The 21,000-nt window shown below is 43.9% G+C and overlaps 1 protein-coding gene and 1 long non-coding RNA gene across 5 annotated transcripts in view; one reads left to right on the forward strand and one right to left on the reverse strand.

Moving 5' to 3' along the window:
• Positions 1-21,000, forward strand: part of LOC114670384 (uncharacterized) — a 46,640-nt gene that overhangs the window by 23,333 nt on the left and 2,307 nt on the right. Inside the window, exons 2-3 of the long non-coding RNA XR_013399442.1 lie at positions 10,582-10,703; positions 11,154-11,202. This is a non-coding gene — a long non-coding RNA (uncharacterized LOC114670384). The remainder of the gene's footprint in view (positions 1-10,581; positions 10,704-11,153; positions 11,203-21,000) is intronic.
• Positions 8,063-21,000, reverse strand: part of LOC114670298 (beta-crystallin B2) — a 95,046-nt gene continuing 82,108 nt past the window's right edge. For all 4 annotated transcript variants that reach the window (XR_013399441.1, XR_013399439.1, XR_013399440.1 and 1 more), the window contains 2 exons: positions 9,956-10,043; positions 8,063-8,383 (listed from right to left, as the gene is read on the reverse strand). Coding sequence is in view for 1 of the 4 variants with exons in the window: in XM_077950297.1 (XP_077806423.1) it covers positions 9,999-10,043 (45 nt within the window). In the remaining 3 variants the exon portion in view is untranslated. The remainder of the gene's footprint in view (positions 8,384-9,955; positions 10,044-21,000) is intronic.

A 21,000-nucleotide genomic window follows, 5' to 3' on the forward strand; every position in this document is an offset into this window, starting at 1 on the left:
AAGATTTCTTCCACAGTGATGCTGACCAGCGAGGCAACATGGGTATGCAACCATGCGAGTTATTATCTACACCTATGCGAGTTATTATCTGATCTACACGAACTTGATCAGAGGCAGACAGAGATGCACAGCTTGCATCCTGCCTGGAGTTTTCCAATGCAACACAAAAAGTCTCTCATTCCTCTGCTCTCTCTCTTCCCTCCATACAAGATTCTCCCCACAGCATCCCACCTGGGAGCCTTTGAGATCTGCACATCTAGTTCTCCCTCTCCCTCTTTTAGAAACAGGGTCTTACTCTGTTGCCCAGGCTGGCATGTAGTGGCATGATCATATCTTACTGCAGCCTCAATTTTCTGGATTCAAGCAGTCCTCCTGTCTCAGCCTCCCAAGTAACTAGTGCTTCTTCCCATATTCTTGTAATGATAACACTGGAGGTTTGGTGTCTTGAACCCCCATGTTTAGGACCTGAATGGCCCTTACTAGTGGGGGAAAAAAAAAAGCAAAAAACAAAAAACCTCTTGCTGTCTTCTTCCTGACATATAAATTATATCATGCTCTGTGACCACGATGACATGGATGACAGGTGTTTCCTTCCACATACCTCCATATCACAGACACCAGCTGGTTTTAAAACGACTTGGTTTTCATTATGCTTGTCCCTGGGCAGGACTCTGCAGAGGAGTGCTTTCCTTCACTCACACCGATCTACTCATTCCCACCCTGTTGTCAGACCTCTTTCATGTTTCCTGTTGCTCTCCATCGCTGAGCACGCTATAAGGACTCAGTAAATGGGAACAGAGAACACTCCTTAGCAAACTGAGCGTGACAGTCTCTAGAAAAGTGAGCCCTGCAAGAGAGCAGGTATAACTCACGCAGACCCATCACACTGTTACTCAATTCATCCTCAAACTGCTCTCACACTCTCCACTCTGACTCCAGGTATAACAACAACTTTATAATGATTCAATTCAATTTCTCTTCCTTCTGAGATCCTTCGATTGCAAGAAGAGAGGCCCTAGCTTAGTGTTTTTTATGCTGAGACTCCAGGCCAATCGGTAGGTCATGGAATACATTTACATGGATGCTAGCAGCATTTTTACACAATGAAGTGAAACAGAATGGAATAAAAATCATCGGAGTGAGTCATACACAGTCAGTTGTAAGCATCGTTAAGTGAAATATTTGTTTCAGGTATGTGTGGTGTGTGTGGTGTGTGTGTGTGTGTTCCGCTGCTTTGTATTAAATATAATGTACTTCTTACCATGGGCCATGATCAAAGACTTCTAGAGTCCCTGAGCCCAAAAATGTATCCACAAGCATTCCAGTCACTGCAGAGGTAAATTAATAAATTGACTTCACCCAAGTGAACGGCAGAGTTGAGTTTCTAAAACAGAGGTCAGTCCCTGATAAGTGGTGGCCTCAACCAAGACACAACCACCCCGTAAGAAGCTCTGCCAACAACAGCTTAAGAATTAGCCTCGCTTCCCCGGTTTAATGTTGAAATGGAAATTGCGACCACAATGATCAATGCAAATTGTTTTAGGTGCAGACGCTCTCCGACCTCTCGGGGAGATGTAAGCACTTTAGAGAACAGGCTTTGAGAGTGTGGCCTTTTCAGAGATGGGTCACTCCTAATTGGCCCGTTTCTATGCCAAGATGAGTGCTGTGTGATTTGGAGCAAACTGCTTTACCTCTTTGGACTTCTGCTTTTTTGACTGTGAAACAAAGAGTAAGTAGGGCTGGGAGGGATCCTTGCAGGGAAGTCTGGAAGCTTGTTGTGTTCAGTTGGTGCAGAGGCACTAGCTTCTCCCTTTTCATCACCTTCTTCCTGGGGGGGAGACAGAATCTTTCCTTTTTTCCCTGTTTTTTGTACGTCTGCATTGCCTCATTCATAGATAGGAGACAAAGTTAACAGAAACGAGAGGGTTGGGCTAGATTGTGATTTCTCAACATTGGAAACCCACATCTCCTTTCAGTAAAATGGAAACTGTGTGTGCTTGGGCCACCTTTGCAGGCCTTGTCCTTCCCCATGCCAAGTTCAGACCAGACCTAGGACATCTATAAGGGAGAAGGGAGGGAAGGAAGAGAGGGAGAGAAGAGGGGAGGAGGAAGGGATGGAGGGAGGAAGAAGGGAGGAAAAGAGGGAAGAAGAAAGTGGGAAAACGGAAAAAATAAATCCAACTTAAACAGTATGGCCAAGGGCTGTGGATTTTACTGAAGATGAGGTGGAGATATGAAGGGAGCGATGACATCACCCATCACACAGCAAAACTGCCCCAGTACCCTCTTTAGACCTCTCTGCTCTTTTTTCCTGTTCTTTGAGTACAGAAACTACATCTACCTGATTATTCTGTTGTCAACCTGGTTACGCTGGGAACTACATTTCCCAGACCTCCTTTTCCTGTGTGATTCTAGGTTAGAGTTGCCCAAAAATGAAGTCATGCAAGACCAGGGAGGCTCACAGGAAGCAGCAGCCGTTACACTCTGAAGGTCATCATTGGTTAGAAGCAGTACGGGGTGGCCAGACACAGAGGGGCCAGCAGCTCCCAGTTTGTCCTCCATCTTTCCTGCTCCGTATCCAGCTCTCCCCTGACCCTGCCGACCAGCAGTGATGGCGAGCCCACCCTCAGGCCCTTAGCTGCAGACTCACAGGGGCACTCACTATGGAGAACTAATACATTCCATAGCCTTCTAGACCAGCCCCTTTCCTGGTGTCTCTGCACCAGCTCAATACACCAGGCTTCGGACTTCCCTGCAAGCTCCTGACTCATTCACTTGTACCAGCCCTTGTTAGTGATCTCCAGTTGCCCTCAATAGACCTTCTTCCCCAGCTTCTCCTACAGGTGTGTATCATCTGATTCCTGTAATGCAGTTCTTATTCCAAACATACCACCGTGTGGCTCTGCTTCCCGGACTAACCTCTCACCAACACACCCAGTTTCTGCCCCCGCACCCAAACCGCCATCCCTCTCTTCAAAGATAGCAGAAATGAGATTCAACTGGAGATATCACTGAAGAGCTAGACTCTGCAAGTTCTCAAAGTTTGAATAGGAAGTGTGGGCTGAATTCTGAGGGCAAAAGGGGGCCATTGAATGTGTTGAGCAGGGAATGGGGCATGATTTTCTTTTTCAAAAAAACTGTTGTGAACATAATGGGTTACTGGGGGGCCACGGGGACTGTGGGGAGACCAGTGAAAGAGCTGTCACATATGTTCCCAACTATTTATTTTCATCTATATAAATGGAGCAATTGTTCAATGAAAGTTAAACTTTAATCATGGCATGAAAGGGGATAAATCACTTGTGGAGTAAATATTTACTGGTGCTGGACCACAGCTCCTCCATAAAATGTGGCTGCCTCCTCTTTTCCCATCCAGTATCCAGCATAAAAACCAGAAATTAAGAACTCCTCTGCTGGATGTGGTGGCTAACGCGTGTAATCCCAACACTTTGGGGAGGCCGAGGCAGGCAGATCACTTGAGCCCAGGAATTTGAGACCAGCCTGGCCAACATGATGAAACCCTGTCTCTACAAAAACACACACACACACACACACAAATAGCCAGATGTGGTGGTGTGCACCTGTAGTCCCAGCTACTTAGGAGGCTGAGGTGTGAGGATGGCCTGAGCCCAGGAGGCAGAGGTTGCAATGAGCTGAGCTTGCACCACTGTACCCCAGCCTGTGCGACAGAGCAAGACGCTGTCTCACACACACACACAAAACCTCCTCAAATCGTGACAACACAGAGTAAATCTTAAATCAACCAAATGAACCAGAAAATATGAACAAGTAACACCAAGAACAAGTAACACCAGACACGTGACACATGAGACAACTTAAACAGTAATAACGGCAGCATGGTGGTACCAGGTACCAGGTTTGTAGAGGTTTGGTCATCTACAATAAGAAAATGTTACAATGTTCAAAAGGAGAAATGGAAGAAAAACATATCACAGTCTCCCTTGCCATCCTACCACTGCCTTTTCAGGTCCGTTTCAACATTCATGCTTCTTTCAGCTCATCAAGAACAGGCTGTGTGCACATCAATTTCCAGAGCAGTTTTCTGAGGCTCCAACTCCGTGTGATATTATCCTTCTGAAAATTAAGTCATAAAAGAAGCACCGCTATTTTTTTTTTTCTTATCTGCTGGAAAAAGAAAAACGAAGGATAAGGAAGGGAAAGATAGGTTTTGATCGCGTATTCTAACTCTCGGTTAAAGCAAAACAGAAACAAGATATAGCTGCCTTGAGCTTCATTCTTTTGAATTTCTGCTTTGAGGTTTGCATTCAATCACAACATTTGATTGAGAAAGTTCCCCCCAAACCTGAAGGGGCATATGGATCTGAGTTAACAGCATTTACCCAACAGCCCAAAGAAAAATTATTTTCATATCTTCTGAAATTAAGGGAACTATCTTTATTCCCATCTCATAAAAAGGAAGTGAAATGTAATGATGAAGCTGAACTGCAGTGGCCCGCGATGTCCTTTTGTTCCCCCAAGTGGATGCTCTCAGATTGCAACTTTGAGGAGAAGTTCCCATGGGTAATAAAGGCTCTGGGAGGGCACAGACCCTGAAATACCAGGGGTTAAGCAGAAATTAAGTGAAGCATCTGAGGAAGCTTCTAATGTTCATTCTATTGTTTTCTTTGGATGAGGAATTTTCTCTTCCTCTGTCTTTCTATTGGTTGGTCTCTCTCTCTCTCACTCTCTCTCTCACACACACACACACACTCTCTCTCTCTCTCTCTTTCTCTATTTATTCCTTTTTAAAATACTCTATGAGGCCAGGTGCCATGGTTCACACCTGTAATCCCAGCACTTTGGGAGGTCAGGTCGGGAGAATCATTTGAGTCCAGGAGTTCAAGAACAGCCTGGACAACACAGTGAGACCTCATCTCTACAGAAATTTTAAAAATGAAAAAAATTAGCTAGGTATGGCCTCAACTACTTAGGAAGCTGAGGTGGGAACATCACTTGAGTCTGGGAGGTTGAGGCTGCAGTGAGCTGTGAAAGCACCATTGCACTGCAGCCTGGGCAACACAGTGGGACTGTGTCTCCAGAAAAAAGAGAGAAAAGGAAGGGAAGGGGAGGGGAGGGGAGGGGAGGGGTCTCTGTGAATAAACCTGGATAAGAGTTTCCAAGTAGCACCCTGCTCCCTGTTCCCTGTCACATTGCTCACACTCCCAGAAATTCCCTACCTTATCATGACACTACAAGTATTTTCTACTCCCTACTCGTCTAAAAAATAAACAACAACAACAACAACAACCACCACCACCACTACTGCCTCTGTTTCACTCCTCAGACTGATTACTTTTTGCTCTGTACCAGCCATGTGTCAGGTGCCTCCAGCACCAGGGACACCAGCACGGGCAGAGGCCCTGCCCTTGAAGAACTCTCAATCTAAGAGAGGATAAATGAACCAGATGACAAGGGAATAAATGAACCAGATACTGTGCCTGTAAAAATGCTGTGAAGGAACTAAACAGTAATTTGTAAAGAGTGTCAATCAAGAAAGACTTTCTTTAGCAGGGTGATCAGGGAAGGTCTCTCTGAGGAGAACCTAAAGTAGATTCCAGGAGAAGTCAGCACAAGTGCATTCTAGGCAAAGAGAATAGCAGGTGCAAAGGTCCTGGGGCAGAAATGAGCTCGGAGGATTTAATGTTCAGTGAGTTGGGGAGTGGGTGGGAGTGTAGCTGATAAGGTCAGATAGGTGGATAGCAGTCAGGTATAAAACCTGTTAAGAGCAATGGGAGGCCGGGCGCGGTGGCTCAAGCCTGTAATCCCAGCACTTTGGAAGGCCGAGACAGGGCGGATCACGAGGTCAGGAGATCGAGACCATCCTGGCTAACATGGTGAAACCCCGTCTCTACTAAAAAACACGCACAAAAAAACTAGCCGGGTGAGGTGGCGGGTGCCTGTAGTCCCAGCTACTTTGGAGGCTGAGGCAGGAGAATGGCGTAAACCCGGGAGGCAGAGCTTGCAGTGAGCTGAGATCCGGCCACTGCACCCCAGCCTGGGCGACAGAGAGAGACTCCGTCAAAAAAAAAAAAAAAAAAAAAAGAGCAATGGGAACCATGAAGGGGATTTGCCCATGTGTGGAAGGCCTGTATTTCTTTTATGGAATATTCATCATCTTTTTGCCCAAAGTCTCCAAACAATTAGACTTTCCTTGGCTATCAAGATAAACAGATATTCCTAGGTGTAGATCACTGTAAACACTTTAAGTGCTGGGAATTCATACTAGGCCTTGTAAACTTTAAATTTTAGAACTAGAAGTGATCCCTGAAGATCAATTATTTTGATACTGTTTTGCATTCTCTGAATAACATTGTCTTACTTGATTAGAAAAGTGATAAAGGCTGAATCCACTGAAAATAGTTTGCATATGAGTAATGAAGATTCAACTAATTCACTTAAACTATATACGCTACTTATTGACCTTTGTTTGAATGAGAATTCAACAGTGTCAGCTTCAGGCAAGGCCTGATCCGGGTGTCTGATATGATGCCAAGGACCTGCTCTTTCCATTGCTCTGTTCTGCCGTTTCTAGTGCAAGCTTATGCCATCCTTAGTATAAACTTTCTCCTTAGGCTGGCTGTTTTTATAATTACAGGATAGCTGCCTGCCCCTACCATGACTATCTATCATCTTCTCTAATAATGTCTAGTAAAAGCACTCGGGGTTTCAACCTGCCCAGCCAACATCTTAAGATTAAATCTGGACCAACTTAGGTCACATGCCCACTTCTGCACCCCTGAACCAATCACTGTGGCTGGAGGAACACAAGACCCTCTTGGCTTAGCTTGGGTTACATACACTACTCCTAGATTCCAGAAAGTGTGGTCACCTTCCGTAGAATCACATCAGCTAAGATTAGAGAGAGGATGATTTCTCTGAAGCAAAATCAGTTACATTGTCAGAGCTGGGAATGGTAGGTGGATGTCTTAAGTAAACCTTCAGGTCACTTATCAAAAATGAACACTCAGATACATAATTCTTATAAAAGTTACAGTTTACAGAGTTAACTCAAAGAAGTCAACAGGTGTCACTAGTGACCACCAAGAAGGTGGGTTATATTAGTCAAGATATGCAAACTGCTATAACAAACTATCCCAAATCTCAGTGACTTGACACAACAACAGTTTGTGAAAGAAGTCCAAGATAGCATAGCTTGGAGACCACTGTGCTCCACATAGTCATTCAGGGACCCAGGCTCTTTCCATCAAATAGCTCTCCTGTACCTGAGGGCCTTGGGGATCTTCACGAGATTTGTTACATCCAATGAGCAGATGAGGAAAGAGAGCACACAGAAAAGGCACAGCCACCCTTAATTTTCTTGACCCAGAGGTAACACCCAACACTTTTAGTCTCTTTCCATTGGCTGGAACTAGTCACATGGTGCCACCTACATACAGCAGAGCTGGGAAGTATAGAATAGTGGGTGCTCAGGTGGAGGCGGGAACATGGATATTGGTGAACACCAGCACCTTCCTAACAGTGTGTCATCAATCACAGCTTTTGGAATCTCTGCAGTTCTTTCACATGGTTATTGTACAAAATTCAGAGATTCCAGAAACACCATTTTTAACCTTGATAAGTAACCAGAAAGCGAAGTACAGAGTGGGATGTGGTAGACTATTGTTCAGAAATATTGACTGCCTGTTCCCTCTCCACTAAAAGGACAGAGGCTATTTCCCCCATTTCTTGATGCTGAGTTAGGCAGCGTGGCTCACTTTGGCCAACAGAATGAGACAGAACTTACTATTGCTAGTTCTGGAACTACGTGTCAAGTGGCCTTGCAGTTCTCACTTGCCTTTTGGTGCGTCTGCTGTTGCCACTGGAAGAACATGCTGGGCTAGTGTGCTGGAACTAGGAGAAGGATGATAGATGCATAGGCCAGAGCTACTCCAGCCAATTCTCCCTAGATTGCCCAGCTCTCATTGCTGACCCTCAGATGTGTGAGCAAACCCAGCTGAGATCAACAGAGCCAACCAGCCAAGTTCACCTAGATCAGCCACAACCCACCCACAAACCACGGACTAAATGAGTTCTTGCTGCATGACATTGAAATGTGTTGTTTATTGTGCAGCAGTGAGCCAATATGGTGGAGTTGCTCAAGCTTGCAAAGGATACTGTGTTTTCCCAGGTTACTTTTTTACAGGAGACAATAAAAAAAAGGGGGTAGGAAGGTATTACAGAAGTGTCAGGCACATGTTGAAGGAAATGTTCCAGACTCTGTTGAAGATAATATGCTCTGAGATGACACACGATCCAGAGATGGAATTCCAGAGCCATGGTTAACTTCATCCCTCATGACGTGAATCCAGGGCTTCCAAGGACAAGGGAGTCAACAAAGCACGGTGCATCAGCAAAGAAGGTGCTGGAATCAAGACAGAAAACACCACCCACCACTCACCACCACCACCACCACCTTCAACCCCACTGCTCATGACTATGAAGCATTTACGCCTACAAGTCACGCGGTTGTTTTGCTTACAGAGGAGTCAATATGGGCATAAATGGAGCTGGAAGAGGTTCAGACACCACGAGCAGAGAGGAACTACAGACCAAAGTTCCCCATTCTGAAAAATCAAAAATAATTATAGAAAAGCTCTGACTTCCGAGTGTAAAAGGGGGAACCGTCCACAACCCAAAGTAATAGAACAAGCACCTAACACCCAGATCTTTGTTTTTAATGCCATTCTCCAATTTAAAAAAAATTTTTTTGGAGAAATGGTTGATTCTAGGACTGGGGTAGGAAATCTACAAGATGAGCCTGGAGGATCTTGTAGTGCTAGAAATTGTTCAAACAAAACTACACACACACACAATGATGGGGGTGTGTCAAAGAAACACAAGGGCCACTGAAAGAGCTCCGAGTGGCCAAAGCTGGAACAATTCGAGCAAGAAAATAAATAAATAAAGTTGCAATGGATTATAAACCAAAGTATTAAAAAATCCAGGAGTTTATACTGATATACGTGAAATAAATACAGAATAAAATAGGCAAATCTGTGCAGAAAAATTGCAAAAAATAACCATATATATTCTGCCCTCAAGGAGGGGGAGTCTAACATCCCACTCCCTAAGTGTGGGCTGTGCATGGTGACTTCCCTCTCTTCAGGGGTTAGGCAGGGGCGGGTGAAGGAAGATAATCATCACTTTACCATGGAGAAAACTGACAGACTCTACCTCAGCCAGGTGATCAAGGTTAAATTATGGTGTCATAGGTAACTTTAATATGATATGATGAGTTATTGCACTTTATGTTTGTGGTCTCCCTCCTAAAAACCCACCTCACGGGTTCAACCATGAGCAAAACACCAGATCAATCCTGGTTGAGGAGTGTTCTATAAAGAAAACCTAACCAGTACTCCTCCAAACTGTCAAGGTCATCAAAAACAAAGTCTGATTAATTGTCACAGACAAGAGGAGCCTGGGGAGGCACGATGAGTAAGTGGAATATGTTATCCTGGATGGGATCCTGGAACAGAAGAAGGAGATTGGCCGGGAGGGGTGCCTCACACCTGTAATCCCAACACTTTGGGAGGTCGAGGTGGGAAGATCACTTGAGGCCAGCCTGGTCAACATAGCAAGACCCAGTCTCTATCAAAAAAATTTTTAAATAAACAAATAAAGGACACTAAGTAAAAATTAAGGGAATCCAAATAAAGTAACAATTTTAGTTAATGTATCAGTACAGGTTCACTTCTGGCAAATTTACCATGTTCATGTAAGATATAATTCGTGTTAAAAATAGAGGAAACAGGGTGGTATGTTAGAATGCTCTCCGCGATCTTCACAACTTGTCTGAAATCAAAATGAATTCTCAAATAGAAAGTTTACTGTTAAAAAATGTGAGAACCAGGGCCATCCTTGAGGATGAAAGAGGAAATTTAAGCATAGACTTTGAGGTCAGGGACAGCCAGATTTAATTTCAAGTTTGCCTTACTTGGTTGTGTGGTCCTGGAGAAGTCACTTAACTTTCCAGCATTTTATCTTCCTTGTCTATAAAATATGATCATCAAGGTGCCTTCCTCCTAGCATGGTGGAGAAATATAAAGGAGGTTACATACGGAAGCAGTGTGTCATATCGCAAACGTTACATGGATTATGGCCATCATCATTATTTATTTCTTAGTAGGAAAATCAGGGAAATCTTACCTTCCCAACCAATAATAAATAAGGCAATAATTACCCTCAATAGGTTGTGCATGCTGAAAAGACAAAATAGTTGCTTTTTTAAAATTTTAGATTCAAAGGGTAAATGGGCAGGTTTGTTACATGAACAGATTGTTGATGATGAAGTTTGGGTCTAAGTTGCCCAAGTAGCGAACATAGTAACCAACAGGTAGTTTTTCAGCCCTTATCCACCTACCTCCCTCCCCGCTTTTTGAATCCCCGGTGTTTATTTTTCCCATCTCTATGTTTGCATGTACTCAATGTTTAGCTCCCATATATAAGTGAGAACGTGTGGTATATGGTTTTTTGTTCCTGCGTTCGTTTGCTAAGGATGATGGCCTCCAGATGCATCCATATTGCTGCAAAGGACATGATTTCATTTTTTTTTTTTTTTAGACAGTGTCTTGCTCTGTTGCCCAGGCTGGAGTGCAGTGGCGCAATCTCAGCTCACTCCAACCTCTGCCTCCGAGGCTCAAGCGATTCTCATGCCTCAGCCTCCCAAGTAGCTGGGACTACAGGTGAGGGTCACCATGCCCAGCTAACTTTTTGTATTTTAGTGGAGACGGGGTTTCACCATGTTGCCCAGGGTAGTCTCAAACTCTTGAGCTCAGGTAGTCTGCCCACCTTGGCCTCCCGAAGGACTGGGATTACAGTCATGAGCCACCACACCTGGCTGATTTCATTCTCTTTTAAGGCTGCATAGTATTCCATGGTGTATCTGTACCACATTTTCTTTATTCAATCCACCATTGATAGGCACCTGGGTTGACTCCATTAGTCTTTTCTTTGAATGCTCCCATTTTTTGTTTATTTTACTTACTATTTTTTCTTGTAGTTATTCATCACCCAAACTGTAGGTACTTCTAGAGTGTCCGTGATGTGTTAAACAGAGCGGACACTTCACAGATATGATCCCTAGATCACACAATATCTTTGTAAAATTTTGCTTTATTGCCTTCAATTTACAGATGAGGAAACAAAGGTCCAGAGATCTTAATTGCATCACACAGCTGGGAGGTAAGTCACAGCCTTCAGGCTCAGATGTATGTCTTTGGTTTCTACAATCTTTGTTTCAATATTGCAACTCTTTTATTTATTTTAGAGACAAGGTCTCGCTCTGTTTTTCCAGATGGGGTGCAGTGATGTGATCATAGTTCACTACAGTCTCAACCTCCCAGGCTCAAGAAATCTTCTTGCCTCACTCTCCCAAGTAGCTGGGAAACTACAGGTGCATGTCACCACACCTAGCTACTTATTTATTTATTTATTTATTTAGTAGAGATGGGTCTCCCTATGTTGCCCAGGCTGGTCTCAAATTCCTGGTTTCAGCTTCCCAAAGTGCTAGGTGTGCCATTGTGCATGGCCTTATTTTTTATTTTTAGATATTTAGAAAGAACAAATGCAGGTTTCTTACCTACATATATCCCATAGTGGTGAAATCTGGGTTTTTAGTCTACCCATCACCAAAATAGTGAACACCATACCCAATAGGTAAATTTTCAACCCTCATGCCCCCTCTTACCCTCTCACCTTTTGCAGCCTCCAGTGTCTATTAGTGTACTCTGTATGTCCATGATTACAATTATTTTTAAAGTGGACCACTAGAATTATGGGATGGGTTCAGAAATGCATATCTAATGTGGGGTTTAGAGACACTGGAAGCTTGGTGAGAGAGGTACCTTTAGATAAGAAGATGTCTCAGAGATCCCCAAGCTACCACCTAATTTAACAGTGACTGTTTATTGAGCATTTATTACATGCCAGGTGCACTATGCCTTGGAGAGGCAGAGATGGGCAAAGAGTCACATGGTAAGGAGATTGAGTTTTGTTCTGAGGGTAAGAGGGATCCACAGAAAAGTTTTCCGTGAGGGCTATGAGGGAGCAGTAAGAAGGCAATTACAGGAGTCCAGGAAGATGTTGGCCTGGACTGGGTTAAGGTGGTGGTGGGTAGAGAGAAGAGAGAGATTCAAAAGGCACTTGGCACAGGCAACAAAAGGAAGAAAGAGACAAACCGAACTTCATGAAAATTTAAAACTTTGGCGCATTGAAGGACATTCTCAACAGAGTTAAAAGGAAACCTATAGAATGGGAGAAAATATTTGCAAGTCATATACCTGATAAGGAATCATATCCAGAATATATAGAGAACTCCTACAATTCAACAACAACAGCAAAGGCCAAACAACCCAACTCAACCCAAACAACTTGAATAGACATGTCTCTGAAAGGGATATACAAATGCCAATAAGCACAAGAAAAGATGCTTAGAATCACTAATCATTAGGGGAATGACAATCAAAACCACAGTGAGATACCACCTCACACCTGTTAGGATGGCTACGATCAAAAAAACAGAAAACGACAAGTGTTGGCGAGGATGTGGAGAAATGGGAACACCTACGCCCTACTGGTGGGAATGTAAAATGGACAGCCTCTGTAGAACACAGTATGGAGGTTCCTGAAAACGAAATAGAATTATCATATGATCTAGCAATTCCTCTTTAGAGTATATACCCAAAAGAATAGGAAGCAGGGGCCGGGCGCGGTGGCTCAAGCCTGTAATCCCAGCACTTTGGGAGGCCGAGACGGGCGGATTACGAGGCCAGGAGGTCGAGACCATCCTGGCTAACACAGTGAAACCCCGTCTCTACTAAAAAAATACAAAAAACTAGCCGGGCGAGGTGGCGGGCGCCTGTAGTCCCAGCTACTCGGGAGGCTGAGGCAGGAGAATGACGTAAACCCGGGAGGCGGAGCTTGCAGTGAGCTGAGATCCGGCCACTGCACTCCAGCCCAGACGACAGAGTGAGACTCCGTCTCCAAAAAAAAAAAAAAAAAAAGAATAGGAAGCAGGGTCTTGAAGAGTTATTTGTACACTAAGGTCCACAGCAACATCATTCACAAGAACTAAAAAATGTGGAAGCTACCCAAATGTCCATCCACCAACGAAAGGATAAGGAAATGTGGTATATCCATACAAAAGAATAGTAGTCAGCCTTAAAGGGGAAGGAAATTCTAGCACATGCTACAACATGGATAAACCTTGAGGATACTACGCTAAGTGAAATAAGCCAGTCACAAATAGGCAAATACTATATGATTCTGCTTACGTGAAATACTTAAGAGTTGTCAAAATCATAGAGACATAAAGTGGAATGGTGGTTGCCAGGGCTGGGGGTTGGGGGGAATGAGGAGTTACTGTTTTATAGTCTCAGTTTTACAAAATGAAAAAGGTTCTGAAGATAGATGGTCATGACAGTTGCACTACAATATGAATGTACATTTAATATCACTGAATTGTACACTTAAAAATTAAGGTGGTAAATTGGCCGGGCACAGTGGCTCATGCCTGTATTCCCAGCACTTTGGGAGGCCAAGGCGGGTGGATTACCTGAGATCAGGAATTCGAGACCAGCCTGGCCCACATGGGGAAACCCCATCTCTACTAAAAATACAAAAATTAGCTGGGTGTGGTGGCAGGTGCCTGTAATCCCAGCTACTCAGGAGGCTGAAGCAGGGGAATTTCTTGAACCTGGGAGGTGGAAGTTGCAGTGATCTGAGATCATGCCACTGCACTCCACCCTGGGCAACAGGGCAAGACTCTGTCTCAAAAATAATAATAATAATAAAGTGGTAAATTTTATGTCAAGTGTATTTTGCTACAATTAAAAATCAAAACAAATGATATTTTTAAAGGCACTTAGGAAGTAAAACGAGTAGGGCTGGGTCTCATTTATTGCATGCAGGTGGAGGGGGCTAAGGAAAAGAAAGGAATAAAAGCAAATCCCAGATTCCTGACTCTGGCACCTGCGTTACTAGTGGCGGCATTCTTTAAGACAGAGAGTACTAGGGAAGGATTCATCCCTCCACACATTTGCCTTTGGCTGGTATGTCTCTTCAGCCTCCTTTATCTATGGCTTCTGCCTCCACCTATTTTTTAAAATTTCCCTTGCAGCCGGGCGCGGTGGCTCACGCCTGTAATCCCAGCACTTTGGGAGGCCGAGGCGGGCGGATCACAAGGTCAGGAAATCGAGACCACGGTGAAACCCCGTCTCTACTAAAAATACAAAAAATTAACCCGGCGCGGTTGTGGGCGCCTGTAGTCCCAGCTACTCGGGAGGCTGAGGCAGGAGAATGGCGTGAACCCGGGAGGCGGAGCTTGCAGTGAGCCGAGATCGCGCCACTGCACTCCAGCCTGGGCGACAGAGCGAGACTCCGTCTCAAAAAAAAAAAAAAAAAAATTTCCCTTGCAATTGACATACTTTTAAAAACTGGATCATTTGCTCTGTAGAGTACCTCACAATCTGTGTTCCATTGGTTGTATCCTTGTGGCATCTTTTGACGTTGTTCCATGCCTTGTATGTTCTGTGAATTGGTCTTTAGATTTAAAGATTTTATCTGATTCAGGTTTGAGTTTTCAGCAAGAATATTTCGTAGTTAGTTGTATTATTCAATCAGCAGGCTCCTAACGTCTGGCAGTCTCTCTTCAGGGGATTTTAGCAGTCGATGATCACCATTGACTAGAGCTCTTATTTCTGTAGGCACTTGCAAAATGGCTCTATTTTAAGTCTATCAGTCCTTCTTATTTGTTGGACTACTATGGAGAAAGCTTTTTTTCATCGACTAAGATACAGTACCTACAGGAAAGGCAAGATAAATGCTCAATTCTTTTATTTGTCCATTTTCAGAATAATAAGTTGGTTCTTTAAAATACCTTCCAAAGGAGGCCAATGCATTTTGGTTTGATTTGTTTTGTTTTTAGGATCATTGGTAACTCATGGACTTTAGAATCGTTAATGTGTTTCACTGCAATGTAGTTATTCTTCTTTCAGATGCTCATAGAATTTCATCTTTAGCCAGCAAGAGTCAGTGGGTTGGTTCCTGAGCCCTTTTGACACAACCATAGTAATCTTTGATAGCCTCCTTTCTTCTGATTACCAAGATGTCCTAAGATCATCTTGTACATTTCCTGCCCCACTCTCGGAATCAGCCATTTCTCCCGGGAGCTGTAATTCCTTTCACTTTGAAATTGTTCTTAGAGACCATAATCTGTGTTATTGCTGGGTTGGTCATTGTTTCTAGGTAGTAGGTTGGTGCAAAAGAATTTGAGGGTTTTGCCATTACTTTTTTTTTTTTTTTTTTTTTTTTTTTTTTGAGACAGAGTCTCACTCTGTCGCCCAGGCTGGAGTGCAGTGGCGCGATCTCGGCTCACTGCAAGTTCTGCCTCCTGGGTTCATGCCATTCTCCTGCCTCAGCCTCCCGAGTAGCTGGGACTACAGGCGTCCACTACCACGTCTGCCTAATTTTTTTGTATTTTTAGTAGAGATGGGGTTTCAACCGTGTTACCCAGGATGGTCTCGATCTCCTGACCTCATGATCCACCTGCCTCGGCCTCCCAAAGTGCTGGGATTACAGGCATGAGCCACCACGCCTGGCCTGCCATTACTTTTAATGGCAAAAACCGCAATTACCTAAAATTTCAATAATCAAAGCTAGGAAGTAAAAATTTTACAAAAGAAATGCATCATAAGTTCATATTATTTCCAGTTCAAATTTAGGATTACAAGGCTTCATTCACTTAGGTGATCTTGTATTTTTATATATTTTCTCTTATGCTGAAAATCTTAGTTGCTAACAACACTAATTTACCAATCCATTTATTTTACCCACTATGTATTGAAATAACAATACCAATATTTTTGCTAATAGTATGATTAATGAGAATAGTTTCTTCCTTTTTTTGTTTTTCTTGTTATTTGGTACAGTCAAATTGCTGTGTTTAGAGTCACATGTATGTGGCTAAGTCACTAAGCCAGCACGGCGAGGTTCATTTGTTTCATTTTCTTTTCAGTTTTAAAGAATTAGTTTTCATTTTCTTTTGGACTTTTTATCATTATAAAAGAAACTTATATGGTTCCCAAGTCAAATCTATAAAATGATATATTTTCGGATGTTAGTATTTTTAAATGTGTCACCCATATCTCTCAGACTGCTTTTTATTATCTAGAAAATGTTAGGTTTTACCCACTAATGAAGAGAAATAAGACTAAGTGTCATTCAGACTGTTAGAAATGATGGGGTATTTTTATGAAAAGAAACATATTCAACCTTGAAACTAGAAGCCATTTTTGTTTCCCCTAACAAGGACCTGTCTATCAATTTCCCACAGTTTCAAAGCCCCACTGCACAACCTGAATGAAAACACAATGTCATTACGGTTATTGAAATCAATTAAATGTCAAGGTTTTCCATTTGCATGCAGCTTCCTTCAGACAAGAATGCTTTTCAGAAAATCTTTATTCCCTTTGGATTTTTTTCCCCTGAAAGCTTTTATGATTAATGTGACAACACAAACGCAGCCATGTCTATAACTTTCTTCCACAGATCCACAAATAGAATGTACCGAAGCACCACAGGTTGAACTTACTCATTGCCTTGCAGGACTGGCACAGCCCTGGCTAGAAGCCTCAGCCTCATTCGTTGCATGCTCTCCCTCTCTCTTCCATCGCTGCTAGTTGCCTCTGTGTCCTACTGATTCCAGCACTCAGGGTCTCAGACATCCAGCCTGCCTCTCCTTTCTACTTGGCCTCTTCCCTCCACCAGCATCTCTCATGATGGATAGTAGCAACAGCCTAGTTTCCCTGCCACCAGTCCCTCCCCTCCAAGCACTCACAATACAGCAACCAAAACTGTCTTCCTAGAAAAATCACAAGCCTGATAGTCTTAAAGTCCTGTTTAAAAATTGTCAGTGGGGGCCCAGGCATGGTGGCTCACGCCTGTAATCCCAGCACTTTGGGAGGCTGAGGCAGGGGGATCATGAGGTCAAGAGATTGAGACCATCCTGGCCAACATGATGAAACTCTGTCTCTAATAAAAATACAAAAATTAGCTGGGTGTGGTGGCTCAATGTCTGTACTACTCCCAGCTACTCGGGAGGCTGAGGCAGGAGAATCACTTGAACCCAGGAGGCAGAGGTTGCAGTGAGCCGAGATCATGCCACCACACTCCAGCCTGGCGACAGAGCAAGACTCCATCTCAAAAATAAATAAATAAATAAATAAAAATTAGAAATAAAAAAAATTGTCAATGGCCTCCCATCAATCAAGGAACAAAATACAAAATCCTTAGCATGGTATAAACACCTTTCATAGTCTCATAATCTTACCCTCTCTTTTTTTTTTCTCTCTCTGTCTCTTTTTTTTTTTTTTTTTGTCTAGAAACTCTTTTATGCTCTTCCCACATCATGGTCCTGATTAGGGCATGCTAGAAATTTTTATTCCTCTCTGCCTTGACTCATATCGTTTCCTTACATGCAATGCCCTACCCCTACATCTTCACCTAACCAACTACTACTCATTCTATGGTACCCAATGTGTTTCCATCACCTCTCCTGTGAATCTATTTCATCTCCCCAACTCCAAAGGCAACTAAGCCTTCCCTTTTCCAGGTTTCTGTTACATTGTTGTCAGGCTTTGTTTTAGTATTTATCTTCTACAGCAGAGATGGGTTTGTATATCCACTTCTTAGAAGTGTTATACACCAATAAATTCATCTATATGAAATGGACAAATTCCTAGAAACACACAAACTACCAAACTGTCTCAAAAAGAAATAGACAATCTGAACAGGCTTATAACAATGTAAGAGATTAAAGAGATTAAAGCATAATCAAAAAGCTCTCTAAAAGGAAATCCCAGGACTAGATGACTGGTAAATTCTACTAAATATTTAAAGAAGAATGAACACCAATTCTTCCCAAACTCTAGTTGAGGAAAAAAAAAAAATGGAAGAGGAGGAAACACTTCCTAACTCATTGTATGAGGTCAGCATTACTCTGATACCAAAGCCAGATAAAAACATCGCAAGAAAAGAAAACTACATACCCACTTCTTACTATAGGATGTGAATGCCTGTGTCTTACTCAGCTTTGGGCTCTTAGCACCCAGCACAATTCCTGGCACGCAGTGAGAAACCATAGAGCCTTCTTTATTCCTGAATAATTTAATGGCTAAGCATGGGCAATGTTTGAACTGGAAGAGGTTGTCTGACTTGAAAGGATTTGAATCCCAAGATAGTTTTAGATGGTTATAGAAAGATGTGTTATTCTTAACATCACTCAGAAAGTAAGTCTATCACATTCAATCAGCTCTGTGATTTCTCTCTTCCAAATTCCCCAAGGGAGGGAGTTGGAGCTGGGTAAAGTTCAAGTTTCACTTAATGAGGTAATGATTTGTCCTCTTTCTTGTGGGAGTGGCTGCAAAGATGAGAGGATCGCACAAGAGCCCAAGAGCATTCCTTGTGTATTTCTAGAACACAGTAGATAACCATATGGAAATATTACTCAGCAGCTGAATTACTCTCTGGGAAGTGCCTTGGGTTGGGATTGGGAACAGGCTAGAGGGACAGAGGATGACTTCCCCCCCACCCATCGTTGCTGTTGTTTTATTTGTTTGTGTGTTGCAGCACGCAGAACATTAATGGAGCACGAGAATGCAGTTACTAAGGAGATGTTAGAAGCTTCAGGGAGAAAGGGAAAAGGAAAAGTGGAACAGGTGTCATCACAGAAGTCCTATGGGGATGGGTGATGAGGAATCTTAAGTTTTGCTTTTTCATATGTGATGTAAATTCTCTCCCCAGTGTTTCCATAACGATGTAAAACACCCATTTCTCATTAACATAGAGGGTAGCTAGACTTTGTTTTTAAAGATTGGTCCCAAGTGCTGTGTCCATTTTAAGGTGCTCTTACAATGACAGCAGATCTCCCCACTGGAACCCACTTGTATTTAAATGGCAAGCATAATGCTTGATGTACCAACTGGAATGCTTTTAGTTGAACGAAACAGAACCCCAGCTTAAAATAATGTGAACAGTGAAAGAAACTTATTGATTCATGTAAATAAAAATGGGTCAATACTAGTTTCAGGAATGGCTTGATCAGGGTGCTGACTCCATTGCTCTGCAGTTCTCTTGATTTTGCCTTCCTGAACGTGATGGTTTACTTTTCACACTCACTTTTGTCATGGTGACACAATGTCTGGAACAGTTCCATACCCCACATCTTCCTGAAGAAAAGTGTCTTTATCTCAACTACCAAACAAAATCCTAGGTTTCACTCTAACTGAGCAAACGGGTCACATGTCCATCTCTGAATCAATCACCATGGCCGAGGGAAGTGCCATGCTCCTGAGAGGTGACAATGCGCTAGCAGCCCTCACTCTCGGTGTCTCCTCTGCCTCGGCATCCACTCTGGCAGCACTTGAGGAGCCCTTCAGCCTGCCACTGCACTGTAGGAGCTCCTCTCTGGGCTGGCCTGGGTGGAGCTGGCTCCCTCCCCTTGCCGGGAGGTGTGGAGGAAGAGGTGCGGGCAGGAACCCGGGCTTCGCACCATGCTCACAGGCCAGCCCAAGTTCTAAAGGGGTCGCAGGCTCAGCGGGCCCCACACTCAGAGCGGCCAGCCGGCGCTGCTGACCCAGGGCAGTGAGGGGCTTAGCACCCGGGCCAGCAGCTGCGGAGGTTGCGCCAGGCCCCCCAGCACTACCAGTGCTGTGCTCAAATTCTCACCGGGCCTCAGCTGTCTCACCGCAGGGCAGGGCTCAGGACCTGCAGCCCGCCATGCCCAAGCCCCTGCCTCTGCCATGGGGCTCCCCTTGCAGCCCAAGCCTCCCCGACGGACGCCACCCTCTGCTCCGTGGCACCCCATCCTATCCACTGCCCAAGGGCTGAGGAATACAGGCGCGGCTTGGGACCGGCAGACAGGTCTGCCTGCAGCCCCTGTGCTGGATCCACTGGGTGAGGCCAACTGGGCTCCTGAGTCTGGTGGGGACTTGGGGAACTTTTATGTCTAGCTAAGGGATTGTAAATGCACCAATCAGTACTCTCTGTCTAGCTCAGGGTTTGTAAATACACCAATCAGTACTCTGTGTCTAGCTCAAGGTTTGTAAATACACCAATTGGTACTCTGTAACTAGCTAACCTAGCGGGAACTTGGAGAACTTTTCTGTCTAGCACTGTGTCTAGCTCAGGGATTGTAAACACCAGCACTCTGTCAAAACGGACCAATCAGCTCTCTGTAAAATGGACCAATCAGCAGAATGTGGGTGGGGTCAGATAAGGGAATAAAGGCAAGCCACCCGAGCCGGCAGGGGCAACCTGCTCCTTTCCTCTTCCATATTGTGGAAGGTTTGTTCTTTTGCTCTTTGCAATAAATCTTGCTGCTGCTTACTGTTTGTGTCCATGCTGCCTTTATGAACTGTAACACTCACCATGACAGTCTGCAGTTTCACTCTTGAAGCCAGCGAGACCAGGAACCCACCGGGAAGAACAAACAACTTCAGACACTCTGCTTTTAAGAGCTGTAACGCTCACCGTGACGGTGTGGAGCTTCACTCCTGTCAGTAAGACTACAAACTCACCAGAAGGAAGAAGCTCCAGACAATCTGAATGTCTTAAGGAACAAACTCTGGACATACCATCTTTAAGAACTGTAACACTCACCACGAGAGTCTAGGGCTTCATTCTTGAAGTAACTGAGACCAAGAACCCACCAATTCTGGACACACTCTGATGAGCTTAGGATGAGATGTGTGCCCATCTCTGAATCAATCACCATGACTGAGGGAAGTGCCATGCTCTGATTGGCTCAGGATGAGATGTGTGCCCATCTCTGAAACAATCCTGTGCTAGAGTAGGATTTTCTGATTGATTTTAGTCAATTGGAGGGGCGTTTACCTTTGGAACTGTGAATGGAGCCACTGTCCCCTAAATTATTACATATGACTGCCATGCATTGGGAGTAGTGTCAATACTCTCAAAATCACA

The sequence above is a fragment of the Macaca mulatta genome, chromosome 10, assembly GCF_049350105.2.
Source record: "Macaca mulatta isolate MMU2019108-1 chromosome 10, T2T-MMU8v2.0, whole genome shotgun sequence".
Lineage (NCBI taxonomy): Eukaryota > Metazoa > Chordata > Mammalia > Primates > Cercopithecidae > Macaca > Macaca mulatta.